A 22586-nucleotide genomic window follows, 5' to 3' on the forward strand; every position below is an offset into this window, starting at 1 on the left:
AGATGGAAGACGGGCCTACTTTGTTATACAGTCGCCTGTTGGTTATTTAAAAATAATTAGTGTTGGGATTTATGAGTGTAGCTATTCCACCAGACAACCTCCCTTGTTTGCGATGTTGCTTTCCAACATTCAGTTGGCTTGGGGGCTGCTTTGAGCACAGCAGGACATCCGCTCACGAGCAGAAAGGCAGACTTGTTGTGATGGGTTCTGTCGATGTGGTGCTCACTCTGCATGCCCATGTAGGCCATGTGTGTTGCAGCCCAGGGAGACCACTGCCACACAGGAATGGACAAGACCCCAGCGCATCTGCAATATGCAGCACCCACATGCTTCGCAGTGAGGAGGCAGAGGGCAACAGCGAGTTTGCTGAACCCCATCTCCTTTTCTCAATCCCCCCCCCCCCGGCTCTCTCTCTGTCTGTCTCTGTCTCTCTCTCTGTCTGTTTGTCTGTCTGTCTCTGTCTCTCTCTGTCTGTCTGTCTCTGTCTCTCTCTGTCTCTCTCTCTGTCTCTCTCTCTGTCTCTCTCTCTCTCTCTGTCTCTCTCTCTCTCTCTCTCTCTCTCTCTCTCTCTCTCTCTCTCTCTCTCTCTCTCTCTGTCTCTCTGAGATTCAACTATCTGGCACAAATGAAGGGCTGTGTGTCTTTCAGAGGATGACTGGTGTGTGTGTGTGTGTGCACCATGGGGGGCTGTGGAGCGAGTGCGCCCCACCCCAGGCCCCAGAGCTCCATCACATGCTCCGTGGCTTTATTGGTGTCTGGTCTGTGGCTGACACGACCGTTGAAGGATGACCTGCCCCCATGCCCCGGCCTCTGTCTGTGCAGAGTTCAGGTGGATAAATCTGAACAGTTTAATTGCTTCTGCTCTCGATCAGTGCTATTTGTCTAAGCTGCAGTGACCCGGAAAGCCTCCCAAACATGGATACTGAACCAGTGCATCCAGCTCTGGGCGGGCTGGGTTGGCTTGATGATGATCATCCAGCTCCAGATGAATCTATAAAACATATTTTAAAAAAACTGTTTTGTTTTGATCCATTTGTGGTACCAGGTGTTTCCAGGACATTTCCTTGAACATTGGAGTCGTAGAGCAGATGTAAAACCACTTCATTTAAGTGCAGAGTACATTAACTGACTGTAAATCAGTCATCAGTGACAGTCACAATGTTAGATGCTACACAATGGTGCACACTTAAAACATTTAAGCACAGATATTTAACATTCATTTACCTGCTAATTACGTCATGCCTCGAAGCTAAAATGTTTTAAGCGAACAAATCCAATTTCCACTGGCTCCTCCTTAGATGCAGGTCGGTTGTGTGTTGGCTCGTTAATTCTCATCTATGAATCCCTTCTAGACGCAGATGGTGGTTAGGCCTCATGTCTCCATCGCCTCCCTGTGAGATGAGACGGCTGTGGCCGTGACCAGGGCACCCCAGGGTCGATGCCTGGCAAGGTCTATCTAGTTATGAGAGGGGAGCAGATGAAGTGACGAGGCCTCATTGATTGTTCTAGTGGCCATTAATAGTGAGTGAAGAGGCCCGAGTCTGTTGCGTCTGTGCCAGACTGAATAACAAGTGGAGGAAGTGGCCGTAAATCTGCTTCCAGATCACCTCGGAGGGTGCGAGGATCCACAGATCATCCCTGCCCATTTCCCTATCTCATCTCCTCCCTGCACTCTCCCTCCGTCATCATCACCTTCATCTTCGCTACCTAGTGTGTCTCTCTCTCTCTCTCTTTTTGTCTCTCTCTTTCTATCTTTCTCTCCCTTCTCTGAATGCTAATCTCCCACCATCTCTCCCTCTTACTCCTGCCCAGTCAACATCATCTCTTCTCTCTCGCTCTCTCTCTCTCTCTCCCTCCCTCTCTCCATCTTCATCTTTCCCTCCTCCCTCCTTCCACCTGTCTTCCGCCTCTCTCATCCCCAGCAGCCTGGGCAGAGGAGATATTAATAGTGTGCTCAGTCCCTGTGAAGCTCAGGGAGAATCACCTGGTGCGTCTGACCAGGGCAGGTGGAGGAGTGACTGCCCCAGGGCAGGTGGAGGAGTGACTGCCCCAGGGCAGGTGGAGGAGTGACTGCCCCAGGGCAGGTGGAGGAGTGACTGCCCCAGGGCAGGTGGAGGAGTGACTGCCCCAGGGCAGGTGGAGGAGTGACTGCCCCAGGGCAGGTGGAGGAGTGACTGCCCCAGGGCAGGTGGAGGAGTGACTGCCCCAGGGCAGGTGGAGGAGTGACTGCCCCAGGGCAGGTGGAGGAGTGACTGCCCCAGGGCAGGTGGTGGAGGCACACAAGGCCAGGGCAGACGCAGTTCGGGGCTGCAGTGACGGTGTACCGTTATGGAGGCTGGCCAACGTGCTAACTGGAGCCCCTGTTGACTGAGAAAGAAGGACCAGATCGTGAAACTGTAGTCGTCTCGTTGCATTTCAACACAAACACGTTGCGGTAACGGGGAGCACGGAAAACCCCAAGGTGTCGAGAGTCTGACCCCCGGCCTTGTGTCGCGCCACGTGTCCTCCCAGCCAACACGCCAGTCGTCCTGGCAGCTGGCGTGTCTTCTCAGCTGGGAGGCGGAGGGAAGGGAGTGTGTGTGTGTGCGTGGTGACAGGTCAGCTTGGGCCTGGTTAAGACGGGTGACAGGCCCCGTGGGAGGCTGAGGGACATGTCGGTGGAGGTGAGGAACAACAGGTCCGCAGCGCGGGGGTGTGGTGTCACAGGGTGTGTCCTCTGAGCCGTCCTCTCCTCAGGATGGAAATGTGTGTGTGTGTGTGTGTGACAGTGCCGTCCTGTAGAGAAGGTGTGACCCGCAGATTATTGAGCATTAGTACAACTGCACGTTAGGGGATTAGAGGGGGAGGGACTGGGTCAGGTGGGCAACATGGTTTATATGGAGGCACAAGCAGAATCACTTTGAAACGGTCCAAGTCAGCAGTGCACAAAAAGTTCTCTCGACAGTTTGAGCGGTGAATATAATCAGATGAATATCACATTTAATATCAGCACAACACAAAGTAGTCAGGTGAATATAGTCAATTGCCAGATGAGTACGGTTCGTCCTGTTGGAGACTGCAGTCTGAAGTAAAGACGTTTTCCAGCGATCCTTGGATCCCACCGCTTAATGAGTCAGCGTGTGTGTGTGGGCTGAGGTGAGACGTCCCATGTGAGAGTCCGTCTGCCAGGTGGAAGATCTCCCGGGGGCTTGGGAAGGAGGCCCAGAGCGCCACACCAGCTAGCTGCAGCTCTGTGCGGGCCCCGGCCTCGCTGCTCAACCCTGCCCCTGTTTTCTGAGGCGGCAAACAGTCACATGAACCTCATGCGATGGCCTACCTACTCGACTGTCCAGAGCCTTACAGCACGAGGATTAAGGGCGCACACACACACACACACACTGTCATGTGCCTTTCTTTATAATCTGGGAGGAATGGGGTGGGTTGCAGCCAGGCGTTATCGGTGGTCTGTAACTGGATGATGCTCTGTGGATCCTGTGAGAGGACGCAGTGTTTTAGGTGGGTTTATGTGTCGTTCTATAGACAACAGTGAAGCCCTCTGGGACATTGCTTGTAATTAGATGAGGCTGTCTGTCTGTGTGTCCAGCCAGTTCAGAGTTATCACAGGGCGGGGTCTGTCTCAAAGCTGCTGGGCTCTAAAGGAAAGTATTTGCTCTAGAATGACACATCCCAGCAAAGCTTGCCGTAGCCCTGTCATGTTTGATTTCCGGCCTGTTGCATCAAGCGGCCGTGATTAACCTGTGACAGTTGGCAGGGGATCAAGAGAGGGAAGAAAAGTCCTCCCTCGGGCCTGCATTCTCTCATTGTTCATGCTGTCTCCATCTCTGTCTTTCTCTTCATCTCTCTCTCCCTGTCTCTCTCTCTCTCTCTCCATCCCTCACCGACTTCTCTTTCTCTTCATCTCTCTCTCTCCCTCTCTCTCTCTCTCTCTCTCTCTCTCTCTCTCTCTCTCTCTCTCTCTCTCTCTCTCTCTCTCTCTCTCTCTCTGTCTTTCTCTTCATCTCTCTCTCTCTCTCTCTCTCTCTCTCTCTCTCTCTCTCTATCTCTCTATCTCTGTCTCTCTCTCTGTCTTTCTCTTCATCTCTCTCTCTCTCTCTCTCTCTCTCTCTGTCTCTCTCTGTCTTTCTCTTCATCTTCCTCCCTCTCCCTCACTCCTTCTCCCGTCAGTAACACCCACTCTGGTAAATGTAAAAGGTGATGGGGGGACAGAGCATTAGTCTGTAGAAACCCCGCCCGCCCGCCCGCCCTCCCGCTAACGCTGTTTTGACAGTGTGACTTCTGTCCTATTTCATGTTTTAACTGTAGAAAGGGGAGGATTGTGTTCAGCTTATCTTGTTTATCTGATTCATGTTACTTGGAAAGGATTGATCCCAAAGAAAGGGAAGCAAGCACAATCAGATAGGGTTTCTCATGTTGCCAAATATAGAAAAACATACCGTAGGATAACTCAGCTAAAGGGAACTCTGGACATGAAAGTGAAACTGTCAACTTTCCAGAAATCCATACATATCACCTATGAAGACTCCTCATTGCAAGTGTTCGGTCTTGCGAGAGCCCTATTTCACCTGTATATACCTGAAACAAAACCATTTGAGTGCCATTTTTATTGACTTCCCAGCCACTAAAGCAATACGCGAGCAGCCTACACACATCAGGTATGAAGAGTGAAGCCCTGGGGTTTGGCTGGAAAGAGGTAGGAACTCTCTTGTCAGGACCGAACACGAAGTGTCATGTTCGGTACCGCAGTCCACCTGAGGAGAGCTCGGTGTGTTGATACCTGGAACCACCCGGCCTTCTCCTTCTTATAAACGTGCTTGGTTATTTCCCACCATTCTCGGGCACCGGAAGCAGGGTGCTTAGCCGCTGTAGCGTCGGTGGAGCAGGCCTTTGATGGAGGCAGACAGCCTTGGCATGGAGGTCAGGGAATGTCGTGATGAGGAACTGTCGAGTTCCTCGCCGACTCTACCGCTGTCCCTTTCCCCTGCTCTGGCAGCGACAGAAAGGCGTGGCAGATTGCAGGCGAGCTGATAAGGAAAGGCGTTTGAGTGTCGTCATTGAACGCTGCCGTCGTGGAGAGCTGATAGCAGCTCCGGTGGCGGCGTGCGCGCTGAGGTGCCGTGGTAGCGGACACGCGGGATGTGAGCAGGGAGCAGGCTGTGGCGCTCATTTTTTTCGACTTCCTTTCCAGCCTGACCCCTCCCTCCCCCACGAGAGAGAGAGAGACTCGCCCTCCCTCCTCTTTCTTACAGGTCTCTCTGAGAGCCGGAATAAACTCTCTCAAGGAATAGTCTACAGGAGCGATCGGAATGGAATGCGACGACGGAGGTGGAACACAATGCGGTTCGACACAGGAGGGCAACGACACCACGGAAGGCCCCCCTCGCAGCAAATGCTTTCTCTCGTCAGTTTGAGGCGTTTTCCCCCGCTGCCCTCGTCCAGACTGAAGCCTCAGGTTAGCCGTCGCCCTCACCCGCTCCCCGTCGGCCGGGGTGTCCTCTGAGGAGGGCGGGGGGGGGGCGGCCCAGGCGGGCAGCCCCGCGTTTGTCCTGCTCACCTCGTGTCGGGGGTGCTGGGGCCGGAGGGGGTGACATCCAAGCTCAGCGTGACATTTCCTCTAATAACACAAGGGGGGGTTAGGGTTTGGATGGGTGGGGAGCCTCTGTACTGAACCATGTCCAGAAGCGAGAAAGGACTACTGTGACTGTGTTGGTCTGGAGGTAAACAATGCTATTTGAAGGTTCTGTGAGTGTGTATTGTGTGTGTGTGTGTGTGTGTGGGGGGGGGGGGGGTTGTGTGTGCGTGTGTGTGTTGTGCAGGTCAGTCGGTTAACATTAGCTCGAAGCTTGCACAATTAAAGATAATATTGTGCTCGCCTCCTCCCCCAGCTCCGCTAAGAGAATGAGATCAACAAAATCATTACTGGGACCTGCATGGTTCAAGCGTTTCAATCAATTCTGCGGGGCGGCGCTGTGTTTTAGCCAAACCAACTGGTGAATACCAAATGTAGCCTCGAGCCCACATGATTTGTTGCTGCCCGAAGCTTCAGGAGAAACGCTTTTTTTGGATTGCAATCAGAGGCAGCGTTCTGGACAACAAAGTATCTTTTCATATGAAATGGGTTTCACAGAACGCGTCGGGCCACGTGATGCACCAATGGATGGACATTGTCCTGTGCATGAATGATGGATCTTGGCGGTTGAGAGTGTTGGAAAGAGGCCCCAAGTGACCGAGAGGAAACGGGTAAGAGAGGTTTGCTGTGAGGGAGAACCCCAAATATAAGTACGTCTTTTCTGTTTGTCCTTTTGAGCGAGTCCATTACACCCGCACGCAATCGGCGTGACAAAACGTTTGCCGGGATCGTGCCATTCTTCTGCTTTCGGCAGAAAGCGCGGCCCTTTGAGACGCAGTGTGGCAGACAGTTTCTCTCGCACGCGCTCACACTCCAAAGGCAGCCGCCGCAATGAGTCAGGAGATTGTCTTTGTGTGGCAAGTCTGTGGAGCTTGACGGCAGACGACACGTCTGGCTGCACCTAGATGGAGGGAAATGCAGGAGGGCGACAGCGACTTCATGTAGCCGTTTTCAAGAGGTGATTGGGAGGGCGTCGGCCCGGCCAGATGGAGGATGGGCGGAGAAGAGACAGGAAGGACAGGACACAGGCGGGGGTCAGGGGCTGCATCCTGCGTGATGGTGTCGTCATAGCTCCGCATCGCCACAGTACCGGTAGAGGTCACACGGGCGCCGTAACTATGCAACGACGGCCGCGTCGTTTGACGTTTCACAGCGGCTCACAACGAGAGCGCGCTACTCCTGCCTCGCCGGCGTTGTACGCACGCGGAAAGGTGTGCAAACGTCTGACATCTCTGGTTCATGTCTAAGAATCGCCGTTAAAACGGACACGGAGCGCTGGCATTAACGCCTCCGGGCCCAGATTAGGATGCGGCGCGCCCTCAGGAACACGCGCGCCCTGGAGTCGCAGCCCGTGCCCTCGGCACAGCTTGACGAGACCACGGACAGGATTGTCACGACCAGGGAAGGGGGGGGGGGCGGGGGAGGGAGGGGGGGGGGGGGCAGCGGGCGTTTTTCCACGGCAACAGCCGAGCCATTAGAGCTGGATCCTGCCCTAGCAACAGTGCGGCAGGATCAGAGTTTAACCAGGGCTCAGAAGGGAAGCCGGGGGAGAGGGCGGGCGGGCGGGCGAATGCATTAACCCCTCGCTGTCCTCGTCTCACGGCCGGGCGGACGCACGCAGCTACTAGCAGCCGGTCAGTGGGTCAGTGAAGGACAAGGGACCACCCCTTCCTACACACCGTCCCCCATGCCCGGCACGTGTACATTGGCCGCACGTGCACACACACACGCGCAGACACACAGAGGGGAGGTTACGTACGGGTGAATGCACACACGCAGGGAGGTCGCACACACACACACACACACACACACACAGCCCACTTGAAAGGGCCTCTCGGGTAAGGGGGAGTTGGAAGTTCGGCTGGTTATTTCTCTGTTGTGTTGACCCACTTTGACATGATAATTACAAACACTGTATACTTAACAGTACGTGCACACTTTGTGCTTCTTGAACTACATAAGCTTTAGCCGAGACTTCAAAGTGTCAAGACTTCAAATTTGTTCTGCTGCACATAGGTTTTTTACCTAATGCAGTTTTCATCCATTAGCTTATTCCTTTTTAAAACCCGGGTTGATTGAATCATTTCGGTTTTTTTCACAGAGAGATTAGGATTGAGGATGTCATCAGTTTAGTGCGATTATCGTAAACCCACACGTGCCAGAGTGGACCGCTCTCAGTAAATCGGGGGCGGCCAGCTCGCGGGCTTTGTGATTGAGGAGGGCGCGAGCGAGGGAAGCCGCAGTTCCACAGCGCCAGGCCACCGAGAGACAAACTGCTCGTCGAAAGCCCAGAGTGTCTTCAGACACAATGGGGATGCTAAGCCTGCCCAGTGGCACGCCGCTCTCCGGGGCCCTCTGGAAACCAAAACAACTTCAATATAGAAATGGAGTCATTCGGGCGTTCACAGTGGCTGCGCTTCATCATGTCTCTATCCGTCTCCCCGTCACGTCACATCAGGTCACTTTTCCCGTCCCCACGGAGGACAGTGATAGGCAGCTCTATGGGAGGGGTTGAGTTTCTGCTCCGTTTCGATGTAGCTGTGTTGATGACGGGCCGTGCACAGGCCTCCTGCTGAACCAGCAGCTGTGAGAGAGCCCTGCCCCTGGGGGGGGGAACCCCTGCTACTCTCCAGAAGAGGAAGCACCTCCCTGGCATTCATCGCATCCTTAACTCTGCATGAACCCACTTCATGCTCATGATTTTCAACCACACCTGCCCCTCCCCCCTCCCCCCCCCCTCTCTCTAACTGCACAGCCCATCTCCCGCTCTCCACAGTTTGCCTGTGATGGATGGTTAGCAAAGGCTCACGACACACCCAGATGTCTTCCTGCCGCCGTCAACCCTCTATAAATACTGCTCCCCGCCTGAAGAGACACCACTTTCTGTGGCCACATCCGTCTAGCTCTGCGTGCGTGCGTGCGTGCAGGATACGTAATGTGGTTAACAGGTGCTCCGGAGTAGCTCGAGACAGCGGGGCGAACGAGAGAACGTTCCAGACCACATGCAGTCGGCTTCATGATGGTCTCATGACTAAACTCGGTCGAATGTTCCTTCTGTCCTCGTGCAAGAACACAAGAAGTATTCACCCCGGCCTGTCGCATCGCAAACCTACAGATATGGCATTGTACCTTTTTACAGTGAGGTCCAATCACTCGCACACACACACACACACACACACAAAGCATTGAGCTTTTCTCTCTCGCCGTTCAGCCCGGTGCCACAGGCAGTCAGAGAGCAGAGCTGAAACCTGTTGTCCCCATGGCTTGGCCAATCCTGCAGTGTTTGCTGCGCTAACCTGAGGGAGACCAGCGTTCGAGGCGGCCCCTTATTGGACCGAACCGTTCCTGACAGCCAATGAGCGCACCTGTCCCTGTGCTGTCTTCATTCCACTGTGGTGAGCAGCTCCAGTTGGTCTGTCAAGGCTAAGTGTGGTGTGCTAATTGAGTGTGTTCCCACCGTGGGGGCTGGGAGGGGAGAGACGCTCAGTAATGGCTGTCTGAGTCACTTGGTGAGAGGAATTAGCATCATTTCCAGCAGCTATCTGAAGAGGCTCCGATAGGGAGGGGTGAGCAAGCTAATCGTTTCACCTCTCATAGGCTAACCTCATTTTGGACTGGCTAAAAGGTGTGTCGAGAGTGTGTCTGCGTTCCTGTATGTGTGGGCACGTGTGTGTGTGTTGTAGAAGAGACTCAGAGAGGTGACCCCGCATCCATAAAAAAAAAAACTACTTGGATGGCATAAATGTTTTTTCACGCTAGGTTAATCCTTGAATATTCCATTGCAGTGCCGAAAAGGATAGACCGTAGGAACTCTCCTTAGACAGCTGATGAATCGGACAGAACTTTATTGACTGTCAATTTGAGTAATAAAAAAAATACAAATCGAAATGCCACTCATAAGCCCACTTTCAGAGCCTGTCAGAATACCACAGAGTGAGTTGAAAGATGGTTCCAGCGCACAGCTTAATAAGCACACACAAATGCACTGTCCCTGGTTCTGCCTGTCATCTGGATAGACAGAGCACTCTAACCAGGAATGGGCATCAGCACAAACAGCATGCTTATGATACTCAGTAGCTCCACAATGTCAGGGTGAGTAATACTCGTGTTAGGTATTTGTGTCATGGGTGTGAGTGATTACTACCACCCCAGCTATGGCCCCAGCACACCCCACACGATACAGTGTTTGCAGGACAGTGTCAGGGCGGGGCCTGTACATGGAGTGCAATCATAGGAGTGTTTGCACAACTAAAACAAACCCGCACAGAGGTCTGGGGTAGTTGGGTCGAAGTAGGTTATCAGTAGACTGTTCTAGTTTTCCATTGACACTCACACAAACCGCCAAGGAAAATCCTATTGTTTCCCCTGGTCTGATTTTCGCCGGGTAAACGTGGCTTCAGGTTTAGGCAGGCTGTTATTTTCTTATTTTCTCCTCACGCTTTGTGTTGCTGTGGCCTTGAGTGTGCTGCCCACCTGCTCTCCTGCCTCCCCAGAATGCTTGTTAGGCTCCAATCACACACAGGGGACTGACTGCAGGGTGAGTGCTACAGGGCTGGCCCGCGCTTAATTAGAGAGCTGAAGGTGTCTTCTGTTGGGGTTCCCACACCTGTCCCCCTCACTCCCACCCTCCATCTGTCTCTGTCTGTCTGTCTGTCTGCCCTATCCTACTGTCTGTCTCCCTTATCCTACTGTCTGTCTCCCTTATCCTACTGTCTGTCTGCTTTATCCTACTGTCTGTCTGCTTTATCCTACTGTCTGTCTGCCCCATCCTACTGTCTGTCTGCCCTATCCTACTGTCTGTCTGCCCTATCCTACTGTCTGTCTGCCCTATCCTACTGTCTGTCTGCTTTATCCTACTGTCTGTCTGCCCTATCCTACTGTCTGTCTGCCCTATCCTACTGTCTGTCTGCCCTATCCTACTGTCTGTCTGCCCCATCCTACTGTCTGTCTGCCCTATCCTACTGTCTGTCTGCTTTATCCTACTGTCTGTCTGCCCCATCCTACTGTCTGTCTGCCCTATGCTACTTCTTCTGCCATTCACAGTCTCTCCTTATCTCCCCTCCCATTGTCCAGACTGTAGTCTTGGATCCATGTTTACAGGTCCAGGCTCCGTGAGGGGAACCTTTATCGGGTAGTTGCCTTCAGCAGGGATGCCCGCATCAATTACTGCTGCCATTTGTCACCCTGCATGAGAGCTGAGGGGAGGGAGGGGGGAGGGGGCGGATTCCTTTCTCTTCCAACCAAGACAAACCAGAAATGAGACTGAGACATGGCTTTCTAGTCACATGAACCGTCTGTATTGATGAACAAGCAGTAACATGCGCAGTAGTCTTCTTTATGACTTCGGGGATCATCCAGGGGAAGGATTACGAAACGTAACTCTGTACCAACGATTATGAGTCGGCATCCTGGATGATTCATCTCCACCACGATGAAAGGAAACTCAATATGCTTCCTGTCCCAGTGCAACTTCAGTCAAACCTTTCGTGTGGGAAATAGAGCAATATGATCCTACAGGAGTCAGGGCAAGACGGCATCCACTGATTGACCTGTCAAATGATTGACCTGATGCTCTGAAAGCATGAGAGAGGTGTAAGACACGGCCTCAAGTCAAGCCATCAGGGATTCTGAACAGCTGTGGACGTAAAGAAAATCACTACCAAATCCCCCCCCCCCCCCCCACCCTTTCAAATGTCTTCCAGAACCACGCTTTTCTATCTGATCGAAAGGGATAACGTTGCCGTCGTCGCTGCAGCCGTTGTTGTGACATCTCCTAATCCTTCCGTCTTTTCGAAGCAGATTGATAACGAAATCCCGCGGGGACGTGCGTTGGTGCCGTGGGGCATTTCTGCGGCTGTAGTAAACGTTGTGTCTTTCTGTTGCAGGCATTTCAACCTGCGGATGAGGAGAGACACCTCCCTCTTCTCTCCAGACCTGGTGGTGGACGTGTCAGGAGAAGAGGCCCCCTACGACACCTCTCACATCTACTCAGGAGAGATCTTTGGTAGGTCCAGAGATCACATGCGGGATGGGGAAGTGACGGTGTTGCAATCGCGGCGTGGGCACAATTTTTACCAGATGGTAGTTGCTAGGGCAACGTCGCTCCCGACCAATTTTGTTTATTCACGTTCAGCGTTTGCCTGCGTGGGCGGTTGGGAGTGTGCAAGCGTGATGTCGGATCGCGTGCGTGTGGGCGGGCTGGAGTTAGATGTGAAAGCCACGACCCGTTGTCGCTGTTTCTTGTGTTGCAGCTTCAGAAAGGTTGTTTACGCGTGTGTAGGGTTAGTCAAGTCATGCCGCCCCCCCCCCCCCCCTACCTGCCTCCAGCTGAGCCCTGATGACCAGGAAAGAATCAAGGTGTGTCAGGTCATGTGATCTGTGTGTTGAGCTCTCAGCTCCCTGCTTCCTTGTTCCGGGATGTGGTCCTCCTTGCCCGGCAGACTGAGCCCTGATCACCTGAGCTCCATCCAGACCAGGAGAGAGACAGACAGGCAGACTGAGCCCTGATCACATGAGCTCCATCCAGACCAGGAGGGAGACAGACAGGCAGGCAGACTGAGCCCTGATCACCTGAGCTTCATCCAGACCAGGAGGGAGACAGACAGGCAGGCAGACTGAGCCCTGATCACCTGAGCTTCATCCAGACCAGGAGAGAGACAGGCAGGCAGGCAGACTGAGCCCTGATCACATGAGCTCCATCCAGACCAGGAGGGAGACAGACAGGCAGACTGAGCCCTGATCACCTGAGCTTCATTTAGACCAGGAGGGAGACAGACAGGCAGGCAGACTGAGCCCTGATCACCTGAGCTTCATCCAGACCAGGAGAGAGACAGGCAGGCAGGCAGACTGAGCCCTGATCACATGAGCTCCATCCAGACCAGGAGAGAGACAGACAGGCCGACTGAGCCCTGATCACCTGAGCTCCATCCAGACCAGGAGAGAGTGTACATCTCCAGGACGTGCTGCCTTGTCAATGGCGCAGAAAGAAAGTTCTACAATGGGATTGCAGCAATTTGCTTCTGCACTTCCATAAATGCAGATGAGCAAGGATGCGCCATGGTTCTCTGTAATGGATGTAATGGATAATGGATGGCAACACAGAGGAATGCCATTTCAGACTCCATTAAGGAAACGAGTGCAGTTCTAGTTAGGCTGGATGTTCAAATTCACCACCTAATCCACTAAAGTGACTCATATAGCACATTGAAACAATAGGCTACCGATGCCGAGAACATTCTGCTCTGTTTTCAGACAAAATGTCTACCAGGATCCAATTACACTGATGCCATAAAAACTCATTGGCTGTGCACTGATAAATTTAATTGCCAGCTTCACTCTGGGTTACTTAGGGAATAATTGGTATAGTCAGTAGATGATGTTCACGTCTGACAACCCCTTGATGTACGACAGAGGAAACCTTTAGGCTTTACTATTCAAATTGAACCCCTTTTTGGGGGGATCCATCTTGCCATTATTTGCGGAAGTAGGCAGCTGAGAGAAGAAATGTCACGACGGGCTGGGGTTTTGTCCCCTGCAGGCCCTGATTGCTGCTGTCTGCACTGGGGGAGATGTTGGGGCCGTTGTTAATCTTCCCAGCGGCAGAAGCATGGTAATCATCCTGCAGTCATGTTTTAGCAATACCGCTTGCTGCAGGCGTACAGTAATTGCCGCAACAACAAAGTGCTACAAAAGTGGAATATCTCTGCTAACGCCGTGACCAGAGATTACATGGCCCAGAAATTGCATTGCAGTGAATGAGTGAGCAGGGCATTGTTTCTCAACAAGAAGTCATGTATTTCCGACAACAAATAGGCCGGGTTGTTTACCACTTGAAACTCTACTGGGTTGGTGGTAACAACCAGCAACCAGACTGCCCCATCAGTCCAGTGTTCTGGTCTCTGGGTCTCTGCCCGGCCCGGCCCGGCCGATGGGCTACTGGAGGGGACAGAGGAGGGCTACTGGAGGGGACAGAGGAGGGCTACTGGAGGGGACAGAGGAGGGCTACTGGAGGGGACAGAGGAGGGCTACTGGAGGGGACAGAGGAGGGCTACTGGAGGGGACAGAGGAGGGCTACTGGAGGGGACAGAGGAGGGCTACTGGAGGGGACAGAGGAGGGCTACTGGAGGGGACAGAGGAGGGCTACTGGAGGGGACAGAGGAGGGCTAGTGGAGGGGACAGAGGAGGGCTACTGGAGGGGACAGAGGAGGGCTACTGGAGGGGACAGAGGAGGGCTACTGGAGGGGACAGAGGAGGGCTACTGGAGGGGACAGAGGAGGGCTACTGGAGGGGACAGAGGAGGGCTACTGGAGGGGACAGAGGAGGGCTACTGGAGGGGACAGAGGAGGGCTACTGGAGGGGACAGAGGAGGGCTACTGGAGGGGACAGAGGAGGGCTACTGGAGGGGACAGAGGAGGGCTACTGGAGGGGACAGAGGAGGGCTACTGGAGGGGACAGAGGAGGGCTACTGGAGGGGACAGAGGAGGGCTACTGGAGGGGACAGAGGAGGGCTACTGGAGGGGACAGAGGAGGGCTACTGGAGGGGACAGAGGAGGGCTACTGGAGGGGACAGAGGAGGGCTACTGGAGGGGACAGAGGAGGGCTACTGGAGGGGACAGAGGAGGGCTACTGGAGGGGACAGAGGAGGGCTACTGGAGGGGACAGAGGAGGGCTACTGGAGGGGACAGAGGAGGGCTACTGGAGGGGACAGAGGAGGGCTACTGGAGGGGACAGAGGAGGGCTACTGGAGGGGACAGAGGAGGGCTACTGGAGGGGACAGAGGAGGGCTACTGGAGGGGACAGAGGAGGGCTACTGGAGGGGACAGAGGAGGGCTACTGGAGGGGACAGAGGAGGGCTACTGGAGGGGACAGAGGAGGGCTACTGGAGGGGACAGAGGAGGGCTACTGGAGGGGACAGAGGAGGGCTACTGGAGGGGACAGAGGAGGGCTACTGGAGGGGACAGAGGAGGGCTACTGGAGGGGACAGAGGAGGGCTACTGGAGGGGACAGAGGAGGGCTACTGGAGGGGACAGAGGAGGGCTACTGGAGGGGACAGAGGAGGGCTACTGGAGGGGACAGAGGAGGGCTACTGGAGGGGACAGAGGAGGGCTACTGGAGGGGACAGAGGAGGGCTACTGGAGGGGACAGAGGAGGGCTACTGGAGGGGACAGAGGAGGGCTACTGGAGGGGACAGAGGAGGGCTAGTGGAGGGGACAGAGGAGGGCTACTGGAGGGGACAGAGGAGGGCTACTGGAGGGGACAGAGGAGGGCTACTGGAGGGGACAGAGGAGGGCTACTGGAGGGGACAGAGGAGGGCGGCAGGGACCCGGGAGCCAGGGAGGTGCTAGGAGAGAACCAGGCGAGAGAACCAGGCGAGAGAACTAGGCGAGAGAACTAGGCGAGAGAACTAGGCGAGAGAACCTGGCGAGAGAACCAGGCGGAGCGCCGCCCTCTCCCATTATGTGTGATCAGATGTTACATTCATTTTCGAATGCATCCCCTCGTAAAGAGCAGTGGACTCCACTTTTCTTCCAACATCCCACTTAGCACACTGGGGACCGGGCCGTTTCAGGAGCTAAATGGGATCGTTACTGTGGGCTCCATCTCCTCAAGTCCACATAATTGGAGTGAAGCTATTTGGAGCTGAGCTGCAGTGGAGTCTTCAGATTAGATTCCTCGCGTGTTATCTCTCTATCACTATATTCACTGTTATTAAAAAGTGCTTTTTCTCTCTCCTGTATGTCTTGTCAGCAGGCCTCAGTTATCCTCTGTAAGTGGGCTATGGGTACCAGGCAGGAATGTGTGTGTGTGTCTGTGTCTGGATCATGTGGTGAAGCAGCCACTGTCTGAAGTTGAAATGCGGCAGGTGGATTGCTCCGTACCCGAAGACGCGCCGTGTCGACTGTTAAGTTGTCCGGCTGAGAGGTTTGAGTTTGCGCGAGAAATTAATTGATCTCGATTTACAAATGCATATAAATACAACCGCGTTGAGCAGCACTAAGTAATGGAATCATGGGCCTAACAAGCTGCCAGCAGGCACTGCAATAGCGTTTGCCGCCTACAGGCATCGCACTACTTTCCTTAATGGAGTCAAGGTTATCCGTGTCGAAGCTGTTTTTGGGGATTGCAATTGACAGTTATTATTCTCACCAACCGCTTTGCAGGCATCCGCTAAACGGTCTTCTGTGTACCACGGTAGTATTGTAGCACAGGAACTATTTTTGTTGACGTACAATCCACAGGTTTTTCTCGGGCAGACACCTGTATTACATGTCTTCCTGCTGTTAGTCCGCCGTGTGGCTAATGTAGTGCTGGAGCCTCTCCTGTGCCTCCTAATGTGGCCTGGTAGGATGTCACACAGCAGATCACTGCTGATCCATCTGGTGTTGAGCAGCTCCAGTCATGCCATGGCTCCCCGGCCCCAGTGGTTCCTGACAGACGTCCTGCAGGAGAGAGGGGAGGGGCGGGGGGGGGGGGGGAGTGCAGGATGCATGCTGGGACAGCCGCGAGCGAGAGCCGGGCTTCTGCTGTCCTCGTTATCTCCGGTGGAGAGAACAGCATGGGGGGGGGGGGGGGTGGGCATCCTGGTAATACATCCAAACTGGATATAGCTGCCTGTCAGCCTGCCTGCCTGGGTGGATGCTAGGGCCGGCTCCTTTGGCTCTGCTAAGCCTTCAAGCTCCCACAGGAAAGAAGCAACCATGGACACAAAAGCTCGCCACGTGTTCTCGTCGCTGACATGCCGGAGCGCAACCGTTAGCAGTGTCGCTTCCGCCACACAGCCGTGGGAGAACATGCTGTTTATCTTCTCTCTCTCTCTCTCTCTCTCTCTCTCTCTCTCTCTCTCTCTCTCTCTCTCTGTCTCTCTCTCTCTCTCTCTCTCCCTCTCTCTCTCTCATCTTTGGAAATGATCCTACGTCAGAGAGGAGTTGTCTGTTTTCACGAGAGGGTCGTGAACTGTGGGAGTTCTTCCGCATGTTGTTGTTCGTTATCTCTCGTAGGGGTGTGTACTGAAGGTGCTTCCTCTTGACCAAAAAAAAACAAAAAAACTGAGCAAACATTCCGGTCTAAGTGCATGTGCGCAATACGGGTCGTGTACGGAAGTACTCCCGTTCATGTTGGCCCTCTGACTAAGCCTTTGTCTTCCCGTCCCTCCAGGTGAGAAAGGAACTCTGACCCATGGCTCGGTGGTGGCGGGCCGTTTTGAGGGCTTCATCCAGACCCACCAGGGCATGTACTACGTGGAGCCCTCGGAGAGGTACCTCCAAGACAAGGACGTCCCCTTCCACTCTGTCATTTATCACGAGGACGACGTCAGTGAGTACACGCCACACGCCACGGCCAGGCGATTAAACTCGGCTCTGTCAAAGACGTCGTTTTCCTTGCCTCCTCTACTATACTCTCCTACTTCTAATCAGAGCTTGGGGGTTAGAAGATCCGACAGTCCTCCTCTAGGTGTTTTCGAGCCAATGCATGTAGAGGTGAAGTAGAGAGTTCATCCACTGAATACATGTTATGGACTTGAAGGACAACGTGTTGCTCTGTTGCTTTAAAACAGTCCCTCCTGTAAGGCTGTTTTTGGTAGGGGAACATTTGAAAGCTTTCGTGTGTGTGTGTGTGTGTGTGTACATTTATGCAGCATTGTAGGCCTTTGACAGGGCAGTAGAATTGTGTCCTCTTTAAATTAAATGAGGAATTGCCGCTAGAGGCGAGGTGTCCCGGAGAAGCCTGTAATCTTCCTCTACTGCCAACATTCAGCTGTTTAGTTCAGGCTACAGGGACAGTAGTCGGAGCCACTGCGGAAAGGTTTGACGTTTGATGTTAAGCATCTGGCATTGTTGTGAGTTGCAAAGGGCATGACATGGGTTATAAATTGTCCAAAAACGTTTAAATGTGCCATGGCAGAATGTTTGAATACAAGCTTATTGTGTCTGCTTGGCAGAGGTGAGGTATGCATGCTCACTTGCTTGTCCCTGCTTGTCTCTCAGTCCCCGGGCAACCCAAACCTCTTCCTGGAAAGCTCCCGTCCTATAGAGAGAACCTATCGAACGCAGCTTTCCAGGAAACGGTTGGGCCTTGCTCTTCTTCGCATACCTCTGCCTCCACCACGCATTCTCTACACAGGCAGGCACATGCACAGACACACCCACAACCTCAAAGTAAATCGATATCAGATCAATAGCTCACTATCCACGTAGAGACACAATGGACCCAGCGGTTGTTTGGCTTAAGACCTACTTAACAGGGCTTTTTGGTTTTGGTATTTTTTCTTTGTATTATTATTATTTCATTTTTTTTTTTTTTTTTTTGGGGGGGGGCGGGGGCTTCAGATATTTGCAGGGGGGCAGAGATGTAGTGAAGCAGGACCAGGACACTGCAGCAAGCTACACACCTTAAGGTCAGGGGTCAGAATGTGACCGTCTAATTGGTGCCGAGTCAGGAAGAGATGCCGGTGCCAGGGAGCAGATTTGCTTCCTGAGACACTTCTGGGTTTGGCAGACAGCCACTAATCAGAGCGGAGGTGTGTCAGAGCGGTCTCAGTCCACCCCCGCCAGGTCACCCAGGGAGGCTCCGGGACTCTCAGCCTGGAGAGAGCAGGACTGGCAGGCAGGCAGGCAGGCAGGAAGCCAAGCGAGGCCCCCCCTCCACCCAGCCTGCTGTGCTGCTCAGCCAGGTCCTCATCCTCAGCTCGTGGCTCACTACTGCTGTCCCTACCGACTGCAGCTCCTGGTGCAGAGGCACAGACGACCCTGACAAGGTCTTTAATCTCACTCCCCTCTCTCCTTTCCCTCCTCTCTCCTTCCGATATCTCTCAAGTGTTCCAGGGTGTGTGAACACTAATCCTCCGTTGCGGGTTCCGAAGCGTTCTCCTCCTACCTTACCCCCCTCCCCCCCCACACACACACACACCTTCCCTCATGTGAAGAGATGTTTTCTCACTTTATTGCTTACTGTCGAGTACGAGCGCAAACGCTATCCAGCATGATCCTCTCTCATTCCCGGTCTGAGAGGTGCGTAGAACTAGGGACGGTGCTGTCCCCTCTCTGTCCCTGCCTCTCATATCCGGTGACAAGCCGTTATCTGACCCCCCCTCCGCAGTGACGGAAGGCACAGCGAGTGACGACCTACACAATGGCCTCGCTGGCCGAATCGTCTTTCCTTTGTTTCCCTCCTAACACGAACCCAAATCCTTTACTGGAGTTCTTCCACTCAGTGTGTAGGAGTGCTGACTGCCTGGGTCCCCTCTGTCGCTACGTAAAGCCAAGCCTCTTGTTATCTCGCCGGATGAAGTCACAGCACAGAGTGGCGGCAGGTAAGGTGGCGGGGCGAGCTCTCTGTCACGGCGCGCACCCTGGAGTGACACACTCTGCACCCTGCTGCCCCCTAGTGATGGGTGTGTGTGAACCCTGGCTAACCTTGTTTTCCCGGAGTCGAGTCAAAGACGATTATTCAAATGTGGCCAGTGTAACACAAGGTCGTTCCCGACAGTGACACGATTTGGATGTGACAAGGAGCAGCAACGTAGTGGCATGGAAAGCAAATGCCACGTTTCCGTCTACGGTTCCATTTTGAAGATGCACTACCCACATGCTCATATTAACATCAACCATGCCAGTATTTCGGTAGTCTTTTACAAAAGACAGGCTCTGGAAAGATATCCAGCAGCCCTTTCATGAGTGTCTCTTGACTAGTCGTTCCTGCACCTTTTGACAGACTTCAAACGCGCACTTCACACGCGCCCGAATGACGAATTAATTCTGCTGCTTTCTTCCTTGTGATGTCGCTTGAAGAGGCTGCGGTGTGGTGTTCTGGAAGACTCTCCTCCTAGGATGCTACCCGAGTGTGCAGACACAGACATATGGACAGACAGTGAAGGACGGACAGAAACATGGACGAAGGAAGGAACTTGCCTGGGAATGAGGCTGTGACTCCCACGGCCCATTTCATGACTTTTTCTTTTAAAAGGCTTTGTTCCCTGACTGCTATTTGATTAGCATCTGAATGAGAGAGCATTCACTGCCGGTACAATGATGGCCTTCTGAGCTCAAATGAAGAACCCATTGTCAGTGGGAAACGCATTGTCGCTGTGCCTCTCCGGTCAGTCCAGTGACCGTCGCAGGACTGTTCTCCTGACCCGACTGCAGGGGGAACAGATTGAGCCCTTGGCACCCCTTACATTCTCCCACAGCCCCATGACCGACGAGGGCACTTTTGGATGACTCATCGTCGAGTGAAGTCAAGCTCAACCAGTAAACCAGCCCACAGAATGGGTCTCGGTCAGTGAAGCTGAATGTTAGCTGAGGCAGGAAAGCGGGCCCAGCACTGGTGTCCTGACTATTAATAGAAGATAGTGCCGGAAGAACAGTTCCCTTGGCAGTTTTCAGCCACTGACGGTGTGAATTAGAATGTCTGCGTTGGTCTCTGAAGGGTGTGAAACACAGTTTGGCTGGCTGGTGTGGTGGAGGGGGCCAGGGAGCTGTGCCCGTGTTGTGGAGACACTGTGTGAATCTTCAGAGGAAGACTTTGTCAGGACCAATGTTTGTCCTCTGGAGAGCTGTTTTCCGGAAGGCTCTTGCGTACGTGTTTTCTCTTCGCCCTGTGTATTGTTCTGGGGCCAGAGTGTGTGTGTGGTGTGCGTGTGTGTGTGTCTGTGTGCTTCCTCGTTCAGAGGAGGTGTGGGTGTTTGTGTCCCATTGGTGAGTGGAAGCTGGTGGTGACAGGGGCCTTGCAGAGTGTGACAGCAGTGTGTCTTGCGTCTCCGGGCAGCTGATGGACGGGTTCATTTCAGAGGCTTGTAGCACCTCCGTTGAGCCGTGTCCTCTCAGGCCTGACATCCACCTCTCCCACACACACACACACACACTCTCTCACACACACACACACACACACACACTCATTCTCACACACACACTCTCACACACACACGCACAGTCTTTCTTTCTTTCTCACTCTCACACACACTCTCTCTCTCACTCACTCACACACACACACACACACACACACAAAGCTTCTTGCCTCTCCACCAGAGACAAGAGAGGAGTACACAAAAGAAGAAGAGCCGTTCTGATGGATGGAGTGGGATGAGTCCTGATGTTTGAGGGAGTCGGCTGTTGAACACAACTGAAGGAGCGGGCCCCCGGTAACTGGATGGGACAGGAGTGCACTCGGCGCTCCGTCTGAACTGAGCCGCCACACCTGTAATTACACCGTCGCAGGATTGCAATTGATTCCGCGAGAACGCTCTCGTGCGTTACGGTCGCAATTAGGGAGCCTTGCGTATCGACCGGGAGAACGCCATCGACAGCGTCTTGTGCGGCCATGTCCGAGGGCTGACGGTGAGGGTGAGGGGTGGAGACGACGTCTGCAGACGCCCAGTCAGCACCTCTCTCTCTCTCCAGGGGGTGGCTGGGGACAGGCAGGTCACACAGCAGGACCCGCACACTCCGCTGGACACATCTCTGATATGGCTTATATGATCTGATTGGATATTGAGTCATGAGTAACATTTGATTTTGGTACCCTTCAAACACTTAACGAATGTTAGTCCCTCCTTGTTGAGCGTACTAGCAGCAGTGTGGGGGCTGTACTGTGTACTGAGTGTTGGGCTGTACAGTGTGCTGAGTGTTGGGCTGTACTGTGTGCAGAGTGTTGGGCTGTACTGTGTGCTGAGTGTTGGGCTGTACAGTGTGCTGAGTGTTGGGCTGTACTGTGTGCAGAGTGTTGGGCTGTACTGTGTGCAGAGTGTTGGGCTGTACTGTGTGCTGAGTGTTGGGCTGTACTGTGTGCAGAGTGTTGGGCTGTACTGTGTGCAGAGTGTTGGGCTGTACTGTGTGCTGAGTGTTGGGCTGTACTGTGTGCAGAGTGTTGGGCTGTACAGTGTGCTGAGTGTTGGGCTGTACTGTGTGCTGAGTGTTGGGCTGTACAGTGTGCTGAGTGTTGGGCTGTACTGTGTGCTGAGTGTTGGGCTGTACTGTGTGCTGAGTGTTGGGCTGTACAGTGTGCTGAGTGTTGGGCTGTACTGTGTGCAGAGTGTTGGGCTGTACTGTGTGCTGAGTGTTGGGCTGTACTGTGTGCTGAGTGTTGGGCTGTACTGTATGCTGAGTGTTGGGCTGTACAGTGTGCTGAGTGTTGGGCTGTACAGTGTGCTGAGTGTTGGGCTGTACTGTGTGCTGAGTGTTGGGCTGTACTGTGTGCTGAGTGTTGGGCTGTACTGTGTGCTGAGTGTTGGGCTGTACTGTGTGCTGAGTGTTGGGCTGTACTGTGTGCTGAGTGTTGGGCTGTACAGTGTGCTGAGTGTTGGGCTGTACTGTGTGCAGAGTGTTGGGCTGTACTGTGTGCTGAGTGTTGGGCTGTACTGTGTGCTGAGTGTTGGGCTGTACTGTATGCTGAGTGTTGGGCTGTACAGTGTGCTGAGTGTTGGGCTGTACAGTGTGCTGAGTGTTGGGCTGTACTGTGTGCTGAGTGTTGGGCTGTACTGTGTGCTGAGTGTTGGGCTGTACTGTGTGCAGAGTGTTGGGCTGTACAGTGTGCTGAGTGTTGGGCTGTACTGTGTGCTGAGTGTTGGGCTGTACTGTGTGCAGAGTGTTGGGCTGTACTGTGTGCTGAGTGTTGGGCTGTACTGTGTGCTGAGTGTTGGGCTGTACTGTGTGCAGAGTGTTGGGCTGTACTGTGTGCTGAGTGTTGGGCTGTACTGTGTGCAGAGTGTTGGGCTGTACTGTGTGCTGAGTGTTGGGCTGTACTGTGTGCTGAGTGTTGGGCTGTACTGTGTGCTGAGTGTTGGGCTGTACTGTGTGCAGAGTGTTGGGCTGTACTGTGTGCTGAGTGGGTTATTCTGTCCTGGGTTTGAGCTGCAGGCTCAGGTATATGGGCCTCAGCCAGGGGGGCTGGAGCCCTGGGGACAGGAGATGGCTCACTTATCCTGCAATCCTCATTAGACACACACACACACACACACACACAGTAT

The 22586-nt window shown here is 53.6% G+C and overlaps 1 protein-coding gene across 1 annotated transcript in view; it reads left to right on the top strand.

Annotated features, from left to right (window-relative positions):
- Window positions 1-22586, top strand: part of adam10a (ADAM metallopeptidase domain 10a) — a 53095-nt gene that overhangs the window by 16867 nt on the left and 13642 nt on the right. Inside the window, exons 3-4 of the mRNA XM_084682955.1 lie at window positions 11512-11630; window positions 16781-16939. Coding sequence (XP_084539081.1) covers window positions 11512-11630; window positions 16781-16939 — 278 coding nt within the window. The remainder of the gene's footprint in view (window positions 1-11511; window positions 11631-16780; window positions 16940-22586) is intronic.

The sequence above is a fragment of the Hypomesus nipponensis genome, chromosome 19 (assembly GCF_054491055.1).
Source record: "Hypomesus nipponensis isolate SF chromosome 19, ASM5449105v1, whole genome shotgun sequence".
Lineage (NCBI taxonomy): Eukaryota > Metazoa > Chordata > Actinopteri > Osmeriformes > Osmeridae > Hypomesus > Hypomesus nipponensis.